The sequence below is a fragment of the Rhinoraja longicauda genome, chromosome 42, assembly GCF_053455715.1.
Source record: "Rhinoraja longicauda isolate Sanriku21f chromosome 42, sRhiLon1.1, whole genome shotgun sequence".
Taxonomy (NCBI): domain Eukaryota; kingdom Metazoa; phylum Chordata; class Chondrichthyes; order Rajiformes; family Arhynchobatidae; genus Rhinoraja; species Rhinoraja longicauda.
The window spans coordinates 1,039,783-1,062,481 of NC_135994.1; the positions used below are offsets into that span (position 1 = coordinate 1,039,783).

Below are 22,699 nucleotides of genomic sequence, written 5' to 3' on the forward strand. Positions count from 1 at the left end.
CAACATTGGGAACATGTTTCCTGCCTCTAACATGTCCAACCCCTTAATAATCTTATACGTTTCGATAAGATCCCCTCTCATCCTTCTAAATTCCAGTGTATACAAACCTAGTCGCTCTAGTCTTTCAACATATGACAGTCCCACCATTCCGGGAATTAACCTAGTAAACCTACGCTGCACGCCCTCAATATCAACTGACGATGAAGTACAGTCATTAACTTTAGTATACGACAATAACTGCAGATGCTGGTACAAATCGAAGGTATTTATTCACAAAATGCTGGAGTAACTCAGCGGGTCAGGCAGCATCTCAGGAGAGAAGGAATGGGTGACGTTTCGGGTCGAGACCCTTCTTCAGACTGAACTCTAGGATTAACTCCATGGTCTTCAGGAGTTAAGGAGCCACCTCTGATCACTGTGGGAGCACAACCCCTGGAGAATAATCAAAGGGACCATCATGTGGAAACAGTTTTTGCATTTTGTTTTATACACTAGTTTATCAGTTATGATGGGGTGAAAGGTTGTTTGACTGGGTTGGTGATGACACCTCCAGTCCGGTTGGAGTTGCGATGCATTCCCCCCACGCCCTGATCAAATGCTTCCCTGTCTTGTGGAGGAGGGGGGGAAAGTAAAGAGAGGAATATGGAAGCTTGAGAGGGGTGGTGGGATAGAGGGGTGGAGGAGGGAGCATTTGAGAATGACAATAGACAATAGACAATCGGTGCAGGAGGAGGCCATTCGGCCCTTCGAGCCTGCACCGCCATTCAATATGATCATGGCTGATCATCCAACTCAGTATCCCGTACCTGCCTTCTCTCCATACCCCCTGATCCCTTTAGCCACAAGGGCCACATCTAACTCCCTCTTAAATATAGCCAATGAATTGGAGGAACAGCACCTCATATTTCGCCTAGGCAGCTTGCAGCCCAGTGGTATGAACATTGACTTCTCCAACTTTAGATAGTTCCTCTGTCCCTCTCTTCCCCTCCCCCTTCCCAGATCTCCCACTGTCTTCCTGTCTCCACCTATATCCTTCCTTTATCCCGCCCCCCCGACATCATTCTGAAGAAGAGTCTCGACCCGAAACGTCGCCCATTCCTTCTCTCCTGAGATGCTGCCTGACCTGCTGAGTTACTCCAGCATTTTGTGAAATAAATACCTTCGATTTGTACCAGCATCTGCAGTTATTTTCTTTTATACTATATATATCCTCTGAATATATACCCAGGTCGCTAGGTTAATTGACTGCTGTAAATTACCCTAGGTGCGTAGGTGAGTGGTAGATCTGGGAGCAGTTGAAGGGAATGTGGGGGTGGAAGAAAATCAGACTACTGTAGGTTTCACGTAAATGGGTGGTTGTTGGGTGGTGTGGATCTAAAAACATAGATCAGTACAGCACAGGAACTGGTCCTTCAGCCCACAATGTCCGTGCCGAACATGATGCTGAGTTCAACTAATCCTGGTGCGTCGAAGGGCCTGTAGGACTCTATAACTCCGGCTGGCAACACCTCAGAATTCTTTGAGAGGAGAGACAGATTTTTTTCCCCCCTGTTTTGCCACATGTCAGTCCCTCGATAGATACCTCGACAAACGTGTCATCCCATTTAAAGGAAACAGGTCTGTGTGGCCAGAAGTATAAGAAAATAACTGCAGATGCTGGTACAAATCGAAGGTATTTATTTACAAAGTGCTGGAGTAACTCAGCAGGTCGGGCAGCATCTCGGGAGAGAAGGAATGGGTGACGTTTCGGGTCGAGACCCTTCTTTAGAAGCCGGGGTGTAACTGAGCACCGTAACTGGGCGGCACGGTGGCACAGCGGTAGAGTTGCCGCCTTACAGCGAATGTAGCGCCGGAGACCCGGGTTCGATCCTGACTACGGGCGCCGTCTGTACGGAGTTTGTACGTTCTCCCCGTGACCTGCGTGGGTTTTCTCCGAGATCTTCGGTTTCCTCCCACACTCCAAAGACGTGCAGGTTAATTGGCTGGGTAAAATGTAAAAATTGTCCCTAGTGTGTGGAGGATAGTGTTAATGTGCGGGGATCGCTGGACGGCGCGGACTCGGTGGGCCGAAGGGCCTGTTTCCGCGCTGTATCTCTAAATCTAAAATCTAAAACCTGAAGCTGCCCTCAGATCGATCCGATACTGAGCAACACATACCAGCCCCGTAATGGAGAGCAACAGGTTTGGGAAGAGGGGCCTGTTGGAAGTGACCTGCCGGCTGGCCTGGCTCCGGGAGGTCGGATCTTTGCTCTGCTGCTGCTTTATTGATCAGTCTCTGCTTTGTCACGCACCGTGTTCTCTCCCCTTTCCCACCCAGTCCTCCGTAAGGGAAACACTCACTTGGTCCCACCATAGTGTCCAACAGGACCACAACGTGCTGGAGTAACTCAGCGGGTCAGGCAGCATCTCTGGAGAACGTGGATAGGTGATCGGACCCTTCTTCAGACTGATTGTGTGTGGCGGGGAAAGAAAGCTGAAGAAGGGTCTCGGCCTGAAACGTCACCTATCCATGTTCTCCACAGATGCTGCCTGACCCGCTGAGTTACTCCAGCACTCTGTGAAACGTCACCTATCCATGTTATCCACAGATGCTGCCTGACCCGCTGAGTTACTCCAGCACTCTGTGAAACGTCACCTATCCATGTTCTCCACAGATGCTGCCTGTACAGGGCATTGGTGAGACCACACCTGGAGTATTGCGTACAGTTTTGGTCTCCTAATCTGAGGAAAGACATTCTTGCCATAGAGGGAATACAGAGAAGGTTCACCAGATTGATTCCTGGGATGGCAGGACTTTCATATGAAGAAAGACTGGATAGACTCGGCTTGTACTCGCTGGAATTTAGAAGATTGAGGGGGAATCTTATAGAAACTTACAAAATTCTTAAGGGGTTGGACAGGCTAGATGCAGGAAGATTGTTCCCGATGTTGGGGAAGTCCAGAACAAGGGGTCACAGTTTAAGGATAAGGGGGAAGTCTTTTAGGACCGAGATGAGAACGTTTTTTTTCACACAGAGAGTGGTGAATCTGTGGAATTCTCTGCCACAGAAGGTAGTTGAGGCCAGTTCATTGGCTATATTTAAGAGGGAGTTAGATGTGGCCCTTGTGGCTAAAGGGATCAGGGGGTATGGAGAGAAGGCAGGTACAGGATACTGAGTTGGATGATCAGCCATGATCATATTGAATGGTGGTGCGTACAGGCTCGAAGGGCCGAATGGCCTACTCCTGCACCTATTTTCTATGTTTCTATGACCCTCTGAGTTACTCCAGCACTCTGTGAAACGTCACGTATCCACGTTCTCCACAGATGCTGCCTGACCCGCTGAGTTACTCCAGCACTCCTTGTCTTTTTGTGTAAACCAGCATCTGCAGCTTCTACATATCTCGTCCAAGATGCTGGACTGGAACTGCCCCTCCAGCACCAATGATGGCCTTTAATGCTCACCCAACCCTCCCTCCTGTCTCTTGTCCCCTGAGCCTCACAGCTCCACTGCCAGTATTCTGCACTTTGTCGCTGATGCGCGAGCCTGTCGAACTTTCCGTTGGATATGGCTGCAAATACTGCTCCTGCACCTGCTCCGCTTTTTGACTGCTGTGGACTGCAGTGAGGATGACTGACACTCGTATCCACTTATTTTTTTATCGTGCCACTAAATTTCCACTCGTTAAAACCTCCTTGTATTTCTGCTTTGTGGCATTGAGGTAATTTGAATGATTTATGCCCAGTGACCAGATGGTAAATGTCAATGTGAGAGACGAGGGCCAAGTAGCCTAATCTCCGGGCCTTGTATATTGTTCCCTGAATCTGCAGCACCCCCGTGCATTGGTAATGGAGGGCTTTTTTTGTTGTTGTGTGTTTTGATGGTCCCGTGGGGAAGAGGAGGCTGGTCTGTATTTTAAATCATTTTTTGTGATGTTCCTCCTCTGAGCTGGGCCACATGCTGTGTGCGTAGCTGTGCTATGAAGAGGTTCTTGTCTGATTATTGCTGCCTTCCAGTGACTCTGTGGCTAATGCCTAATGCAATCCCCCTGTCCCTTTGCAATGGCCGTGCAGTCGATGCGTTCTACGCTATCTGCCCGGCGCAGACTCCAGCTACCCTGCCTCACACAGAATTCTCTCCAGCTTTTTCTTTCAAAACTGAAGGCGTATTATTTTTGCTGCGTCCTGCACATTTAGCAAAAGCAGCTCAAAGGATACACAGCACACGGGCGTCGGGGGCTTAGATTCACTGGAGCAAGAGGGTTAGTTGTATGAGGGGAGAATAAGGTTGACATTTAGGGCGTGCAGCGTAGGTTTACTAGGTTTATTCCCGGAATGGCGGGACTGTCATATGTTGAAAGACTGGAGCGGCTAGGCTTGTATACACTGGAATTTAGAAGGATGAGAGGAGATCTTATCGAAACGTATAAGATTATTAAGGGGTTGGACACGTTAGAGGCAGGAAACATGTTCCCAATGTTGGGGGAGTCCAGAACCAGGGGCCACAGTTTAAGAATAAGGGGTAGGCCATTTAGAACTGAGATGAGGAAAAACATTTTCAGTCAAAGAGTTGGTAATCTGTGGAATTCTCTGCCTCAGAAGGCAGTGGAGGCCAATTCTCTGAATGCATTCAAGAGAGAGCTAGATAGAGCTCTTAAGGATAGCGGAGTCGGGGGGTATGGGGAGAAGGCAGGAACGGGGTACTGATTGAGAATGATCAGCCATGATCACATTGAATGGCGGTGCGTACAGGCTCGAAGGGCCGAATGGCCTCCTGCTGCACCTATTGTCTATTGTGTCTATCTTCGGTGCAAGCCAGCACGACAGGCAGCATCTCTGGAGAACATGGATGGGAACTTGTGTCGGAAGGAACTGCAGATGCTGGTTTACACTGAAGATAAGACACAAGATGCTGGAGTAACTCAGCGGGCCAGGCAGCATCTCTGGAGAAAGGGAATGGGTGACGTTTTGGATTGAGATTGGCCTTTATTTCCCCCTCTGTCCCAGACGCTCCTGGCTGCTGTAGTGCTCAACCACACTTTCAACATAAGCCGGCATGGAAACGAGAAAATAAAAAACCTGTCCAGCTCCTCGAGCCCATTCTGCCATTCAATGAAACCTGGCCTGTATCTCAACATCTGCCTTCCAGGGAACCAGTACCGTCAGTTCCCTTGCTCAGCAAAAATCGCCATCTCCATTTTGACGTTTTCAATTGGCCCCCGCATTCAACGGACTTCACGCGTTTTGTAAACTTCCTGCCGTCATCTCTGACTGCTCTGGCTCGAATTTTAAGATGCTACCCCCTTGTTTCTGGACATCCTCACACCCAATCGCATTGCTCCATCCCCCAAGTCCCAAACCAGATCAAATCCTTCAATCATAATCAATTAGATCAATTCTTAATCCTCAACATTCAAGGGGCTATAAGCCGTTCAGTTTCACCAGGGGGTTGTGGTGCAACTGAAGGGCTTACAGCCCCTTGAATGTTGACGATTACCTCTGTGTCTAACCTTGGGAAATAATTTGACTTTGTAAAGCTAGAAATCAGTTGCTTGTTTACAGGCCTTGGACATCATAAACGGTTTGTAAACGCTTCAATCAGGAGTATTACCTTCCATTGTGGGAAGAGAAAGGAGACAACAAATGAATGAAAGACAAGTTTGGAACTGCTCCAAGCCGATCCTTCCACACTTAAGAGACGGGTCAAAAGTTGGAATTTGCAAATTGACTTCCCAGCGCAGTCGAAAATCGCCGGCATTAAAGGCGTTTAATTTGAATTTAAAGAAAGTGCATTTACTATTTATTTGGTTTAATATCAGACATCTCGTGAACTTCACACCGATCGCTTGTGGCTGAGAGGTGATTTAATTTTTGTAAATCTGCTGGACGGTACATAACGGAATTTAGTTGGTGCATTGCAGACATTGTCTCTCTTCGTTTTTGTAAATTGCATGGACATTCCCAGCCGATTGACTTGTTAGATTTGAGCTCGAGAATGTTGTACTCCTGTCTGCTCTATGATTTACCTAAATTGTTATTGAGATTGACAGTTATAGTCTTCCCATGATTTTAGGACTCTCTCTCCTCCCTCTCTCCCCCCCTCTCTCTCCCCCCCTCTCTCTCCCCACCTCCCTCCCCCCCTCTCTCCCCCCCCTCTCTCTCCCCCTCCCTCTCTCTCCCCCTCCTCTCTCTCCCCCCTCTCTCCCCCTCCTCTCTCTCCCCCTCCTCTCTCCCCCCCTCCTCTCTCCCCCCTCCTCTCTCCCCCCTCCTCTCTCCCCCCTCCTCTCTCCCCCTCCTCTCTCCCCCCCTCCTCTCTCCCCCCTCCTCTCTCCCCCCTCCTCTCTCCCCCCTCCTCTCTCCCCACTCTCTCTCCCCCCCTCCTCCGCTCCTCTCCCCCCTCTCTCCCCCCCTCCCCTCTCCCTCCCTCCTCTTCCCCCCCCTCTCCTCTCTCCCCCCCTCCTCTCTCCCCTCTCTATCTCTCTACCTTCTCTATCTCCCCCCCCTCTCTCTCTATCTCCTGTCCATCAACGTGGTATCCACCCATTTTCCTGCTGTAATTCTGCGTGTTATTGTGTGTGTGTGTGTGTTGTAAAGTGTAGCTGGCACAAGCAGCTTGCTGGCACTCTTCCTGTTGATGTGGAATGTGTCACCCTGCATCCATGTTCCCTCTCCCGCAGTCATTGCCTTTACTGACAAATAAGAGATGGATTTCTACCCGAGCGATTAACATTGAGCAACTTATCCCCTGCCCCCCTGCCCCCCCCCCACCCCCCTCTCCCCTCAGCCTCCAGCCCACCCCACACTGAACCCTCCCGCTTCTCGGCACCTTACTCTGCGCTCCTGCGATCCCGAGGTCACGACGAAGCTCATGAGCATTTTTAATGAGGGGTTTGAACGACTCGGGAAGGGGGACAGCCAGTAAATGCAATACTCCATTTCCGTGGAGCTGGAAGGTGGGGGGCGGGGATGGGGATTCCAGTCCGCGTTTTGCAGAGGACCCTCACTGAGCCTTTCAGACCTGAATCAATGTGAATTCTCAATGTATACTCTGGTGTCTTCATTATCTCATCAAGCTGTTTGATCCGAGAAGTGTTGAAAGGATTTCAGTGGTTTATTCCACAGGACTAGGGCTTGCTTGGTTTTTTTTTCTCCCCCCCCCCCCCCTCCCTCCCCTAAGCCTTGTAATGGTCTTATATCATTTTTTCTCCCCGTTCAGTATTTCCTCCACTTCCTTTTGGCACCTGAAATGTAAATAGGAATATGTCCGGAAACCTTGGAAATGGCACCGCGGCTGTGGTAAGGGAGAGAGGGAGGGGAGGGAGCGGGGTGGGTGTCTGTATTGTGTAATGAGGATGCTTGATGCCTAGGATGATCTCTGTTCTGCAGCGCAAAGCATGTATCCTTTTGTATTGCACCGAGGCTTCCAAGAAGTCTAGCCCATAGGATTATTGTCTGGATGGGTGTTCTGTGTTGGGACCATGAACCTTTCGGAGCCCTGTGCTGCCTTCGTACTCTGAACTCATGAACAGTGGAGCAATCTTGCAACGAAGGACTACCTTTCATATCTCCCTCACACTCGTGAAATTCGAGCCTCTGAGCGATGGAGGCATCGGGAGTGAGACGTGCCAGAGGGACAAAGCCACCCCACCTGAAGAGGGACTTGGAGGGGCTGAGGCTGCAGAGAGGGTCTCTTTGTTGCACGGCCAAGGTGTCTCTGGCCAGGGACTTGAAGCGCCCCGGAATCCTGGGTTAAAAACCGTCCAGAATGCGGGGGCAATTCTGCCGGGAACAATAGGCGGCAAGTTCGTTGTTGGACCTGAAGGGAAAGCACCTTTGGATTTCGGAGCAGCTCGGAGTGAAGAGGACGAATTTCCGAGCAAAGCGCGCCTTCAACCACCGACAAAATCTGTGAGTAAATGTGAAAATGTTGAATTGTCGCCTCCTTCCGCACTCCGCGGGCGGCCCACAGACCCTCGCAGGCAGACTGATGCCACGAGCGCTCGTGAGGGCAAGCAAGATGGTGGGATTCACCCTGCCCAGTTGTGCGCCACTCCCGCAGCTGAGGAGAGTCTCGCCCTCCCCTTGGTGTCGAGGACTAGCCGCGGCGAGGCACGGACCGAGGGGGAGCGCCGCAAGGCGCCAGAGGAGGAAGGGGCCTTGGAAGGTCAAGCCGGGAGAGCCGCGGGCTCCGGTATCCACCCAGAGCAGGACTTGACGGGTCAACAGCCAGGCGCCCAGGTCGAGAAGAAGACTGGAGCCGAGAGTGGTCTGTCGCTCGAGAAAGTTGCGACTGTCTCCCAACACGCAGAGAAAGACTACGTAAAACTTAAACCCCAGTCCTTGCCCGTGATTGCTGAGAGGAGCTCGGCTGTAATGAGAAGCCCCAGTGGCCACCAGGGTAAGACAGAACCCAAAGCCTCGGGGAGAAGAGAGAAGCCAGTCCGACCGACCAACCGCCTGTCTTGGCAAGAGAGCGACATGAAGGTGAAAGTCCAGGCGGGCTGCAAGAAGTATCCGAGAGTGGAAAGCTTGCGGAGCGCCGGGGAGTTGCTGCACAGGAGAGTGAGCCAAGCGGCGGCCGAACAGGGGAGAGGGAAGAGCAGGACCCTGGATAACAGTGACATCCACACCCTTTCCGAAGAGCTCGAGCAGGGTCACGACATCCCGACCCCAGAAAAGACAAAGTCCGGTGCACGGGATCGCAAGATGCTGAGGTTTATCAGTGGGATCTTCACAAAGAGCATAGGCTCCGTGTCTCTCTCGGCCGCCAGCGGTGGATTAACTCAAAAGGATTTTGCTCCAGCCGCCGGAGGTCCTTCCCCAAGCCAAAGTAAGCACAAACTTAGCTCGAATTACTCATGAATTGGTTTGTTAATGTTTGTCCTGCGCTCCAAAGAAGATGGTGCTTCTGTAGAAAGGCAAGGTGGCCCTACATTAGGAGAACAACTGCAGATGCTGGTTGAAATCGAAGGTAGACACAAAATGCTGGAGTAACTCAGCGGGTCAGGCAGCATCTCTGGAGAGAAGGAATGGGTGATGTTTCACGTCACCCATTCCTTCTCTCCAGAGATGCTGCCTGACCCGCTGAGTTACTTCAGCATTTAGTGTCCACCTGCAGCCCTACATGAATTGTCTTCCAGGGTTGCTTCAGTGCGATGGTCAGTGGACCAAGTCAAGAGTTGGTTCGATCTCATCTCAGGAGGCCTCCTGTTGTCCTCGCCAACTGTGTTCGTGCATGATCACACTGACTGGCTGGAGGTTCACTGGGACACTGTTAGACGCGTGAATCCAGGCCAGGGGAGCTTCGTGTGCGTTACCTCACGCGCATTGTATTATTTCCCCAATTCCAAAGGTGATTAGGATGACTGTAAAGCCCTGAGTCCAATCGCTAGCTGCCAGGCAGTAAACCGGGGATCCTGAAAAGAGATGTGAACCTAGCAGCCATCAGTGGCATTAAAGAGGCACTCTACCTCTCCAGTATAAGAAAATAACTGCAGATGCTGGTACAAATCGAAGGTATTTATTCACAAAATGCTGGAGTAACTCAGCAGGTCAGGCAGCATCTCGGGAGAGAAGGAATGGGTGACGTTTCGGGTCGAGACCCTTCTTCAGACTGATGTCAGGGGGGCGGGACAAAGGAAGGATATAGGTGGAGACAGGAAGATAGAGGGAGAGCATGTTATGGAGATATGGGAAGGGGGAGGGGAAGAGAGGGACAGAGGAACTATCTAAAGTTGGAGAAGTCGATGTTCATACCACTGGGCTGCAAGCTGCCCAGGCGAAATATGAGGTGCTGTTCCTCCAATTTCCGGTGGGCCTCACTATGGCACTGGAGGAGGCCCATGACAGAAAGGTCAGACTGGGAATGGGAGGGGGAGTTGAAGTGCTCGGCCACCGGGAGATCAGTTTGGTCTACCCATCCTGTTACACATGCGGCTCCAGTCCCACACAGTTAACACTTTGTGTTCCCAGTGGTGTTCAGAGATGGGCAGTAAGTGCTGCATTGTGACTGTCACCCTCAACAAAGTTAACATTGTTAACATGAAAAATGGGCTTGTTTCCATGGGCGCAGGAGAGGTGAAGAGGTGGTTTGTTGTTGGTGTTTGAGATGATGATGGATGGGGCAGGGGTGATGGGAACAGACCACTTCCAACGATTAAAGTGCCCAGAGTGAGAGGTCATGGATATCAAACTGCGATTTCGGGCAGAGAGTATGCAAAGCTTTCTTTTAACATAGGTGGTGAGGCATGGGATGCAGATTGTGAAACAGAAACTACATTTTTGTTTCAAAACACAAAGTGCTGGAGAAACCTAGTGGGTCAGGCAACATCTGGGGAGTTGTACTAGCGTTAAAGTCATCTTGTTGAGTCTCATTGTCTGTAAATCATTTCCACCTAATCCTCGGCTAACAATGGCCTGTTTCCTTTATCATTGTTACTTTGCACATCATTAATTTGTTCTATATCTCTGCTTCACCGTCTTTATCTCTCGTTTTCCATTCCCCTGGCAGTTTGAAGAAGGGTCTCGACCCAAAACGTCACCCATTCCTTTTCCCCAGAGATGCTGTGTGACTCGCTGAGTTACTCCAGCCTTTTGTGTCTTTCTCGGGAGGCAATGAACAGGTGACGCTTCGGGTCGGGATACTTCTCCAGTCTGAAGAAGGGTCCCCACCTGAAACGTCACCTCCTCTTGTTCTCCAGAGATGTTGAGTTACTCCAGCACTTTGTGTTTGGCTCGAGCTGCCAGTTAGATCATTTTGGGGAGTAAACCAACCCCCTTTCAACCACCACGAGAGTTCCCAGCTCTGCATCAGCCCAGTGGGGCTGAGGGTGGAAGAAGTGAGCCTGTAGTCTGTGTCCGAAGAAGGGTCTCGACCCGAAACGTCGCCCATTCCTTCTCTCCTGAGATGCTGCTGAGTTACTCCAGCTCGTCTCCACGGCTGACTTGCCGACACTCGTTTGCTGGGGAAAGCCTCTGACAATGTACCCCTTAAGGTCGTTGTCACAAAGAAGCTGACTGAAAAATTGTTTAGGCTTTTGAGTTGGGAGAAATGAAGTCTACTGCGCAAAGGGCAGAGTTGTACTGCGGTTGTTATTGGACTAGCCATCGCCATAGTTCTGGATCAGGGTCTTAGATCCAATCACACCACGGCAGCTGAGGAATTAAAATTCCCATAACTATTGCCCGTCTCAGCAACTTTGCCCATGAAACCGCTGGATTGTTGCAAATAGCTGCCTGGTGCGTTGATGAACGTACCTGACCTGGTGACTCTACATGTGACTCCAGACCCAACTAACATGGCTGACCATTAATTGCCTCTTCAGCTCAGGGGCACTGGAGGTTTAGTTTAGACAATAGACAATAGGTGCAGGAGGAGGTCATTCGGCCCTTCGAGCCAGCACCGCCATTCAATGTGATCATGGCTGATCATTCTCAATCAGTACCCCGTTCCTGCCTTCTCCCCGTACCCCCTGACTCCGCTATCCTTAAGAGCTCTATCCAGCTCTCTCTTGAATGCATTCAGAGAATTGGCCTCCACTGCCTTCTGAGGCAGAGAATTCCACAGATTCACAACTCTCTGACTGAAAAGGTTTTTCCTCATCTCATTTCTAAATGGCCTACCCCTTATTCTTAAACTGTGGCCCCTTGTTCTGGACTCCCCCAACATTGGGAACATGTTTCCTGCCTCTAACGTGTCCAACCCCTTAATAATCTTATACGTTTCGATAAGATCTCCTCTCATCCTTCTAAATTCCAGTGTAGAGATACAGCGTTTAGTTTGGAGATACAGCGCGGAAACAGGCCCTTCGGCCCACCGAGCCCACACCGACCAGCGATCCCCGCACACTAACACTACCCTACACACACTAGGGACAATTTTACATTTATATCAAGCCAATCAACCGACAAACTAGTGCGTCTTTGGAGTGTGGGAGGAAACTGAAGATCTCGGAGAAAACTCACGCAGGTCACGGGGAGAACGTACAAACTGTATACGTAGTCAGAATTGAACCGGTCCCTGGAGCTGTAAAGTAGGAACTCCACCGTGCCGTGCTTACACTTAGTCGGGCAATAAATGCTGGCAATGCCAGCTGTGCTCATGTCAATAAAAAGTAAACACGAATGGGTGTGGGATGGTTGGCACAAACTCAGCGGGCCAAAGAGCCCGTTTCCGTTCCGTATCTTTCTGTGAATAGTTGAAATAGGGATGCCAGAATATGGGCAGAAAACAAAGTGCTGGAGTCGCTCAGCAGACAGTCAGCATTTGTGGAGGGAATTAACAGGCGACGTTTCAGGACGGGACCTTTCTTCAGACTGATCCTGTCGTTAGTGCCGTCATTTGACTTGGTTTTTAATCCCGTCCTGTCATCGGTCTGAGGAAGAGTCCCAACCCAAAATGTCGCCAACTCCTTGAGCCACGCCATCAGAAATGGGCAGCAGACACTCTGTTATAGAGTCAGACAGCGTGGAAACAGACTGGGGAAGGGTGTCGACCCGAAACGTCGCCTGTTCCAAAACTCCAGACATGCTGCCTGACCCACGGAGTTGCTCCAGCATTTTGTGTCTAACCTAAGTGAAGTAACTGGATGGGTTTCCACTTGTAATCACAATTTTCGAAGCACTCTGGAAGCTGTCAACCAGGTGGAACCACCTCTTGCAATGCTGTCTGCTCGCATCTCCTGCTGGCCACTATCTGCCCTTGTGGCAAAGTGGGAAGCCAGAGGATTGGGACTCTTTTAATGAGCAACAGAAGATAACCAAAAAGGCAATCAGGGGAGAAAAGATGAGGTACGAGCGTAAACTAGCCAATAATATAAAGGAGGATAGTAAAAGCATTTTTAGGTATGTGAAGAGGAAAAAAATAGTCAAGGCAAATGTGGGTCCCTTGAAGACAGAAGCAGGGGAATTTATTATTGGGAACAAGGAAATGGCAGACGAGTTGAACCGGTACTTTGGATCTGTCTTCACTAAGAGTGAAAACAAAGAGTGGGGATAAATGGGTCCCTTTCAGAATGGCAGGCAGTGACCAGTGGGGTACCGCAAGGCTCGGTGCTGGGACCGCAGCTATTTACAATATACATTAATGACTTGGATGAAGGGATTAAAAGTAGCATTAGCAAATTTGCAGATGATACAAAGCTGGGTGGTAGTGTGAACTGTGAGGAAGATGCTATGAGGTTGCAGGGTGACTTGGACAGGTTGTGTGAGTGGGCGGATGCATGGCAGATGCAGTTTAATGTGGATAAGTGTGAGGTTATCCACTTTGGTGGTAAGAATAGGAAGGCAGATTATTATCTGAATGGTGTCAAGTTAGGAAAAGGGGACGTACAACGAGACCTGGGTGTCCTAGTGCATCAGTCACTGAAAGGAAGCATGCAGGTACAGCAGGCAGTGAAGAAAGCCAATGGAATGTTGGCCTTCATAACAAGAGGAGTTGAGTATAGGAGCAAAGAGGTCCTTCTGCAGTTGTACAGGGCCCTAGTGAGACCGCACCTGGAGTACTGTGTGCAGTTTTGGTCTCCAAATTTGAGGAAGGATAGTCTTACTATTGAGGGCGTGCAGGGTAGGTTTACTAGGTTAATTCCCGGAATGGCGGGACTGTCATATGTTGAAAGACTGGAGCGACTAGGCTTGTATACACTGGAATTTAGAAGGATGAGAGGGGATCTTATAGAAACATATAAGATTATTAAGGGGTTGGACACATTAGAGACAGGAAACATGTTCCCAATGTTGGGGGAGTCCAGAACCAGGGGCCACAGTTTAAGAATAAGGGGTAGGCCATTTAGAACGGAGGTGAGGAAAAACTTTTTCAGTCAGAGAGTTGTGAATCTGTGGAATTCTCTGCCTCAGAAGGCAGTGGAGGCCAATTCTCTAAATGCATTCAAGAGAGAGCTAGATAGAGCTCTTGAGGATAGCGGAGTCAGGGGGTATGGGGAGAAGGCAGGAACGGGGTACTGATTGAGAACGATCAGCCATGATCACATTGAATGGCGGTGCTGGCTCGAAGGGCCGAATGGCCTCCTCCTGCACCTATTGTCTGTTGTGGCCAAGTCACCGAGAGGACAGAGCGGGAGTGGGGGGACAGGCACTTGCAAGCTGGCACGAGCACCAGTCCCCCTGACCCCCATAATCCCTCTGTAAACAGTGTAGTTCAACATCTCAGCAGGATTGGCCTGGATATCTTAATTACATTATTTAACTGCTCTTTACATGTTTTATGAGGAAAGTTGTTTTTTTTTAAAACGTTTAGTTCAGGGATGCAACATGGTACAGGACCTTCGGCCCACCGAGTCCACGCCGACCACCACTAGTTCTATGCTATCCCACTTTCTCATCCACTCCCTGCACGCGAGGGGCAAATTTGCAGAGGGCCAAGTAACCGACAAACTGGCACGTCTTTGGGATGCGGCAGAAAGCAGAGCACCGGGGGGGGAAACCCAAGGTTGGGATTGAAGCCGGGTCTCTGGCACCGTGAGGCAGCAGCTCTACCCGCTGCACCGCTGTGCCGCCCGGCTTTGCACAGTCGCTTGTGGGATGCTCTGATAATGTGCAGTGTGGATTTAGATTCTTTTTTTTAGATTTAGAGATACAGAGCGGAAACAGGCCCTTCGGCCCACCGACCCCGCGCCGCCCAGCGATCCCCGCACACTAACACTATCCTACACACACTAGGGACAATTTAAAAAAACTTTTAAAAACATTTTACCCAGCCAATTAACCTACATACCTGTACGTCTTTGGAGTGTGGGAGGAAACCGAAGATCTCGGAGAAAACCCACGCAGGTCACGGGGAGAACGTACAAACTCCGTACAGACGGTGCCCGTAATCCAGATCGAACCTGAGTCTCCGGCGCTGCATTCGCTGTCTGGCAGCAACTCTACCGCTGCACCACCGTGCCGCCCCAACGGTTGATATTCCCCCAAGCATTCGTATAAGACCGTGCTGTAAATCCAATGACACAGTTATAGATGATACTCTATGTCTGGATAACCATCTCATCAGTGCATTAATCCTTGTACTGTGAACACTACCTGTCACTTTTAGCCACAGCTGAAGATATAATGGATGGGTGTCAAGTGAAGAGGTGATCAGGTTTGAGATATGGTCCCCGTACAGTGGAACAATTGTCATTCACCATCTCATCTCAGTGTCACGTGAAAGACTCGGCTTGTATTCACTGGAGTTTAGAAGGATGAGAGGGGATCTTATAGAGACGTATGAAATTATAAAAGGACTGGACAAGCTAGATGCAGGAAGAATGTTCCCAATGTTGGGGGAGTCCAGAACCAGGGGCCACACAGTCTTAGAATAAAGGGGAGGCCATTTAAAACTGAGGTGAGAAGAAACGTTTTCACCCAGAGAGTTGTGAATTTGTGGAATTCTCTGCCACAGAAGGCAGTGGAGGCCAATTCACTGAATGAATTAAAAGAGAGTTAGATAGAGCTCCAGGGGCTAGTGGAATCAAGGGATATGGGGAGAAGGCAGGCACGGGTTACTGATTGTGGACGATCAGCCATGATCACAATGAATGGCGGTGCTGGCTCGAAGGGCCAAATGGCCTCCTCCTGCACCTATTTCCTATGTTTCTATGGGTCAGGCAGCATCTACGGAGGGAATGGACTGGCAATGTCTCAGGTCGGGACATTTCAGGGGAGGGAAAGCTGGAAACGAGGTGGAGGCAAAACAAAGTATCCCGAGTGATAGGTGGATACAGGTGACGGGGCTGGACTGGCAGATGTGTGGAGCAAGTGACAAAAGGGTGTCAGATCAGGAAAGGAGTGCAATGTAAAGCCAGGGGAAGGGTTATGGGGGGAGGGGGAAGGAGGGAGGGAGGGGGGACGAAGAATGGAGGGAGGGGGGGTGAAAGGGTAATGAGGGACTCTGGCATGGGTGTTTTTAGACTGTTTGGAGATACAGCATGGAAACAGGCCTTTCAGTCCACTGAGTCCACACTGACCAGTACACCATCACTATCCTACACATCAGGTATAGTTTACAGAAGCCGAGGTGACTGAGGGGGTTGGGAGACCTAGGGGGAATGGGGCTTTCCAGGGTGGAGGGGCACAGGAAAGAGAGGGGGGGGGTATTAGTTGAAATCTGTGCTCGCTAGTTACTGCCACTTCTGTCAAAGGAAACAACTTCTCCTTTATTCTCTCAAAAACCATCATTATTTTGAGCACTTCAATAAGATCTCCTCATAACCTTCTCTGCTCCAGGAAAACAGTCCCGGCTTCTCCAATCTCTCGACATAACTGAAGTCTTTCATCCCTGGTGCCATCCTGGTCGATCTCCTTTGTGCTCTCTCTCTCTCTCTCTCTCTCTCTCTTTCTCTCTCTCTCTCTCTCTCTCTCTCTCTCTCTCTCCTAAAGTGCCGTTCCTGGAAGTGAATACAAAGCTCTGACTGGAGTGAAGCTGGTGAATTATAAATCAGCGATTTCATGTCTGTCCACAGCCAACAGCTTCAGAGTCTTTGAAAGCTGTCTGTAGTTCCCGGCTGCTCGCATGAAGGCTTGCTTTCTCCCACTCAGCTATATCTGGGCTCACTGGATTATCATCTTTGAAATGTAGTGAGGGCACACTTTGTTCCCAGCCCACCCATTCCATCTCTCCCCTGACAGATTACTTGATGATAATCTCGTGATAATAATAATAACAACCCAGAGAAAGTAGTTGACGCAGGTACAACGACAACATTTAGAAACATAGAAACATAGAAAATAGGTGCAGGAGTAGGCCATTCGGCCCTTCGAGCCTGCACCACCATTCAATATGATCATGGCTGATCATCCAACTCAGTATCCTGTACCTGCCTTCTCTCCATACCCCCTGATCCCTTTAGCCACAAGGGCCACATCTAACTCCCTCTTAAATATAGCCAATGAACTGGCCTCAACTACCTTCTGTGGCAGAGAATTCCACAGATTCACCACTCTCTGTGTGAAAAAAAACTTTCTCATCTCGGTCCTAAAAGATTTCCCCTTATCCTTAAACTGTGACCCCTTGTTCTGGACTTCCCCAACATCGGGAACAATCTTCCTGCATCTAGCCTGTCCAACCCCTTAAGAATTTTGTAAGTTTCTATAAGATCCCCCCTCAATCTTCTAAATTCCAGCGAGTACAAGCCGAGTCTATCCAGTCTTTCTTCATATGAAAGTCCTGCCATCCCAGGAATCGATCTGGTGAACCTTCTCTGTACTCCCTCTATGGCAAGAATGTCTTTCCTCAGATTAGGAGACCAAAACTGTACGCAATACTCCAGGTGCGGTCTCACCAATGCCCTGTACAACTGCAGCAGAACCTCCCTGCTCCTATACTCAAATCCCCTCGCTACGAATGCCAACATACCATTCGCTTTCTTCACTGCCTGCTGCACCTGCATGCCTACTTTCAGTGATGATAATCTCGTGATAATAATAATAACCCAGAGAAAGTAGTTGACGCAGGTACAACGACAACATTTAAAAAGCATTTGGACAGGCAGATGGAGAGGAAAGGTTGAGAGGGATATGGGCCAGACCTGGGCAAGTGGTCATTGGTGCTTTTATTGTATCAAATGCACAAACACACAGTGAAATTCTTCTCCTACATACAGCCCAGTGAAGTATCGCCATACCTAAGCACAATCTCCGTTTCGCAAAGTGTGCAGAAACTGAGTCTACTGAGCCTGCTTGCAAGAAGCGCTAGGTTTCGGAGCCATTTTCAAAGTCCAGTCCGCGCCCTAGCTTTTGTGAGCAGTGCCCATTCCAGGCGAGCCCCAGGCTGCTGCAGGGCCTCCAGCCATCGCCCTCCTTGGACACGACGTCCCACTTCTCGCCTGTCCGCCTTTGTGCCCCAGCGGCCTCTCCCGCAGTCTGCAGGTTCCCTCTACGGCCGGCCTTCCCTCTCAATCCTCCTGGTCTCGGGTTCTCAGTGGCCTCCCCATTGCAGGCCACTGTCCAAGATCAGGCACCTTGGTCAGCATGGACAATTTGGGCCAAAGGGCCTGTTTCTGTGTTGTATGACTTTATGACTAGTTTATTTGCAATTCTGATTCCATATTGCTGCCTCCTGAGTCTAGAGCATGTTAACCGATAGAGGAAGATCAAAGAACTGCAGATGTTGGTTTATAAAAAAGGACCCACAGTGCTGGAGTAACTCAGCGGGTCAGGCAGCATCTGTGGAGAACATGGATAGGTGACGTTTCACAGAGTGCTGGAGTAACTCAGCGGGTCAGGCAGCATCTGTGGAGAACATGGATAGGTGACGTTTCACAGAGTGCTGGAGTAACTCAGCGGGTCAGGCAGCATCTGTGGAGAACATGGATAGGTGACGTTTCACAGAGTGTTGGAGTAACTCAGCGGGTCAGGCAGCATCTGTGGAGAACATGGATAGGTGACGTTTCACAGAGTGCTGGAGTAACTCAGCGGGTCAGGCAGCATCTGTGGAGCACATGGATAGGTGACGTTTCACAGAATGCTGGAGTAACTCAGCGGGTCAGGCAGCATCTCGGGAGTACATGGATAGGTGACGTTTCACAGAATGCTGGAGTAACTCAGCGGGTCAGGCAGCATCTCGGGAGAGAAGGATGGCTACTCAGACTGAAGAAGGGTCTCGACCCGAAATGTCACCCATCCCTTCTCTCCAGAGATGCTGCCTGTCCCGCTGAGTTACTCCAGCATTTTGTGTCTACCTTAAAAAGTACTTAATTGGCTGTAAAGCAGGCGGAAAGGCACTGTAGAAATCCAAGTCCTATTCGTCGTCTGTTCAGGACCGTCTCTGCTTCACCCTCTCGTGACACAGTGTCAGTGTCGTGAAGCTTAAATTATTAAAGAGGTTTAGCTAAAGTCTGGCCAGAGCAGCAGATGTATGTAATTGATAAGTAGATATGGACCGTGTGCATTCTTCCTTCTTTATGACCGGTCATGCCCTCCCCTTTAAGCTAGCGAGGGTTGTCTGTCAATGATAATGCTTGGTCAATTACTCTGCCTGGATTCAAGCTTTTACTTTTTTTACCCAACGACCGTTTCCCATTCTCATTATTCCCCAACCCTGTCTCGCGCAAGGGCTCGGTTTCAGGGATGGACTCGGGGCTCTGACATCTTGTGTACTGACTGCTCCCCTTGGCAGCAGGACAAGGCGAAGGGAATTCAGGACCCATGCAAAAAAATGCTGGAATAATTCAGCGGGACCGGCAGCATTTCCGGAGAAAAGGAATAGGTGACGTTTCGGGTCGAGACCTTCAGTGGACTGAGTGTCAGTGAGGGGGGAAACTAGAGGTCCATTGATGGCTGGGGACGAGGTGATAACGAAGGGATCCCAACGGTGGAATTAGCAAGAGGACTCGGATGGGGAGGGACAGAAAGAGAGAGAGAGAGAATGCAAGGGTTACTTGAAGTTAGAGAAATCAATATTCATGCCGCTGGGGTGTAAGCTGCCCAAGTGAAATATGAGGTGCTGTTCCTCCAATTTGCGTTTGCCCTCGCTCTGACAGTGGAGGAGTCCCAGGACAGAAAGGTCAGTCTGGGAGTAGGAAGGGGAGTTAAAATGGCGGCACGGTGGCGCAGCGGTAGAGTTGCCGCCTTACAGCGAATGCAGCGCCGGAGACTCGGGCTCGATCCTGACTACGGGCGCCGTCTGTACAGAGTTTGTACATTTTCCCTGTGACCTGCGTGGGTTTTCTCCGAGATCTTCGGTTTCCTCCCACACTCCAAAGACGTGCAGGTATGTACGTTAATTGGCTGGGTAAAATGTAAAAATTGTCCCTAGTGTATGTAGGATAGTGTTAATGTGCGGGGATCGCTGGGCGGCGCGGGCTCGGTGGGCCGAAGGGCCTGTTTCCGCGCCGTATCTCTAAATCTAAAAAATAATAATGTTTGGCAACTGGGAGATCAGGTCGGCCGAGGCGGACAGAGCAGAGGTGTTCAGCGAGACGGTCGCCCAGTCTGCGTTTGGTCTCACCGATAGATAGGAGTCCACACCAAGAGCACTGGATACAGGTATTCAGAAGCCGCTCAATCACTTTTGACGTCTCAGCCGAGCCGCTCAAGCCCCTGTACGGTGCCTGGATAAAGTCATCTCACAGTGATGGAGAGTGAGAAGACCACTGTTACTGTACCACTGCCCAAGCACAGAGTGACCCTGCACTCCAGATCTCTCAGCCTGACTATCAGCTACCTTGGCACAGAGCAACCAATGTCCTCGGCTGCTCCTTGCCCCATCAGCCATGGTGCCACCTGCAAGTTCATAAGTGATAGGAGCAGAATTAGGCCACTCGGCCCATCAAGTCTACTCCGCCATTGAATCATGGCTGATCTATCTTTCCCTCTCAACCCCAATCTCCTGCCTTCTCGTCACAACCCCTGACACCCGCACTAATCAGAATTTATCCATCTCCATTCGAAAGATCCATTGATCCGGCCTCCTCAGCCCTCTGTGGCAAAGAATTCCACAGGTTTACCCCCGTCAAACGGAAGAAATTCCTCCCCATCTTCCTAAAGGAACGTCCTTTTATTCTGAGGCTATGGCCTCTGGTCCTGGGCTCTGCCTCTAGTGGAAACATCCTCTCTATCCAGGGTAAGGAGCAGCTTCATTCCCAGGTGGAAGTGAACCCAGGCATCTTGCCTCTCCCTCGACCTGAGGATGTGCCATTCAGTGCAGGGATAGAAGCAGATGGATATTTTTCTCGGCACATGTCCAGACTATGTTCCCCGTTGTTACTGAGAGTAACTGAGACATCATTAAAATGAGTGATGATCACACACTGGAAATAATTAAACACGTTGTCGTTTCTCTTTTTCCTGATTGATTGAAAAGTTGAATCAGAGAAGGTAGAGTGAGGAAGAGGTCTCACTTCTTGCGCACCTTGGCTCCATATCGTGGAATTCTCTGCCTCAGAAGGCAGTGGAGGCCAAGTCTCTGAATGCATTCAAGAGAGAGCTAGATAGAGCTCTTAAGGATAGCGGAGTCAGGGGGTATGGGGAGAAGGCAGGAACGGGGTACTGATTGAGAATGATCAGCCATGATCACATTGAATGGCGGTGCTGGCTCGAAGGGCCGAATGGCCTCCTCCTGCACCTGTTGTCTATTGGCTGTGTATTGTTTAGTATGTTTGCCTCTCTTTGTTCGGCAAATGGATTGATCTTGGGCATCTTGCCCATCTCGAGGTGTTTGCTGTGTGATTCTTTGTCATTCGGGGAGGCACGGTGGTGCAGCGGTAGAGTTACTGCCTTGCAGCACCAGAGACCCGGGTTCGATCCTGACTACGGGCGTTGTCTGTATGGAGTTTGTATGTTCTCCTCATCACCGCGTGGGAATTCTCCGGGGGCTCCGGTTTCCTCCAACATTCCAAAGATGTAGAGGTTTGTAAGTTAATTGGCTTCGGTAAGAATTGTAAATTGTCCCTAGTCTGTAGGATAGTGCTAGTGTATGGGGATCGCTGGTCGGCAAGGCGGGCCGAATGGCCTGTTTCCGCGCTGTATCTCTAAAACTAAACCCAATTTTCCTCCAATATTGTCCCGTCCCAGTTTCTCTCCTAATCGTTTACTGATGGGAGTGAAGACCGATCGATGTCAAGCTTGTGGGTCACAGGCCAGGGGAGGGCACTAACTCGTGACGGAATTGGAGCCGGCTGAGTTTGCTGACGCCACTCGGAGCCTCGGCTGAGATGCAGCGATGGGTGATTTGGGCAACTCACCAGAGAGGTCATGTCCCCTGCCTTGCACAGATCGGTGCTTTCACTGGAATTTAGAAGGATGAGAGGAGATCTTATCGAAACGTATAAGATTATTAAGGGGTTGGACACGTTAGAGGCAGGAAACATGTTCCCAATGTTGGGGGAGTCCAGAACCAGGGGCCACAGTTTAAGAATAAGGGGTCGGCTATTTAGAACTGAGATGAGGAAAAACTTTTTCAGTCAGAGAGTTGTGAATCTGTGGAATTCTCTGCCTCAGAAGGCAGTGGAAGCCAATTCTCTGAATGCATTCAAGAGAGAGCTGGATAGAGCTCTTAAGGATAGCGGAGTCAGGGGGTATGGGGAGAAGGCAGGAACGGGGTACTGATTGAGAATGATCAGCCATGATCACATTGAATGGCGGTGCTGGCTCGAAGGGCCGAATGGCCTCCTCCTGCACCTATTGTCTATTGTCTATTCAGGAGAGATGATGGTGAGACAGAGGAGGCAGAATGAGCTGCTCTCTCCCTCGAGGCCACACTCGGTCCTCTGTGCCACCAAAAATAGGGACCTGTGTAGGAAGGAACTGCAGATGCTGGTTTACACCGAAGATAGACACAAAAAGCTGGAGTAACTCAGCGGGACGGGCAGCATCTCTGGAGAGAAGGAATGGGTGACGTTTCGGGTCGAGACCCTTGGTCTCTCCAGAGATGCTGCCTGACCCGCTGAGTTACTCCAGCATTTTGGGTCTGAAATTAGGAACTTGCCTGATGAAGAATTCTGTTTGGGACACATTACCCTCCCCCTCTGTGGTGGTGCCAAAGCTGAGTTTATCTGCGCTGTCAGAATATGACAACACATCTCTTTTCTCAGCTGTTTGTACGTGTTTTGACATTCAGTTCAATTCCGAACAATTCCTTATCTCTGTTTATGTCTTGGTGTTGATAGAAGCCCTCGGCATGGATTTCCAAGTGTAATTTCTTCTGATATTTACCTGCCTTGCAGAGTTCACCTTTCAATAATGCTGGGAGAGGGAGGGGGAGGGGGAGGGGGAGAGGGAGGGGGA

The 22,699-nt window shown here is 50.0% G+C and overlaps 1 protein-coding gene across 4 annotated transcripts in view; it reads left to right on the forward strand.

Moving 5' to 3' along the window:
- LOC144612008 (arf-GAP with GTPase, ANK repeat and PH domain-containing protein 1-like) overlaps positions 1–22,699 on the forward strand; it is a 154,154-nt gene that overhangs the window by 59,494 nt on the left and 71,961 nt on the right. The window contains exon 1 of one of the 4 annotated variants that reach the window (XM_078431437.1): positions 6,801–8,810. The exons of 2 other annotated variants lie outside the window; for them this stretch is intronic. In XM_078431437.1, the coding sequence (XP_078287563.1) occupies positions 7,502–8,810 (1,309 nt within the window). In that variant the 5' untranslated portion in view covers positions 6,801–7,501. Of the gene's footprint in view, positions 1–6,800; positions 8,811–22,699 lie in introns of those variants that run through there. One more of the 4 variants, XM_078431436.1, reaches the window with a different exon arrangement.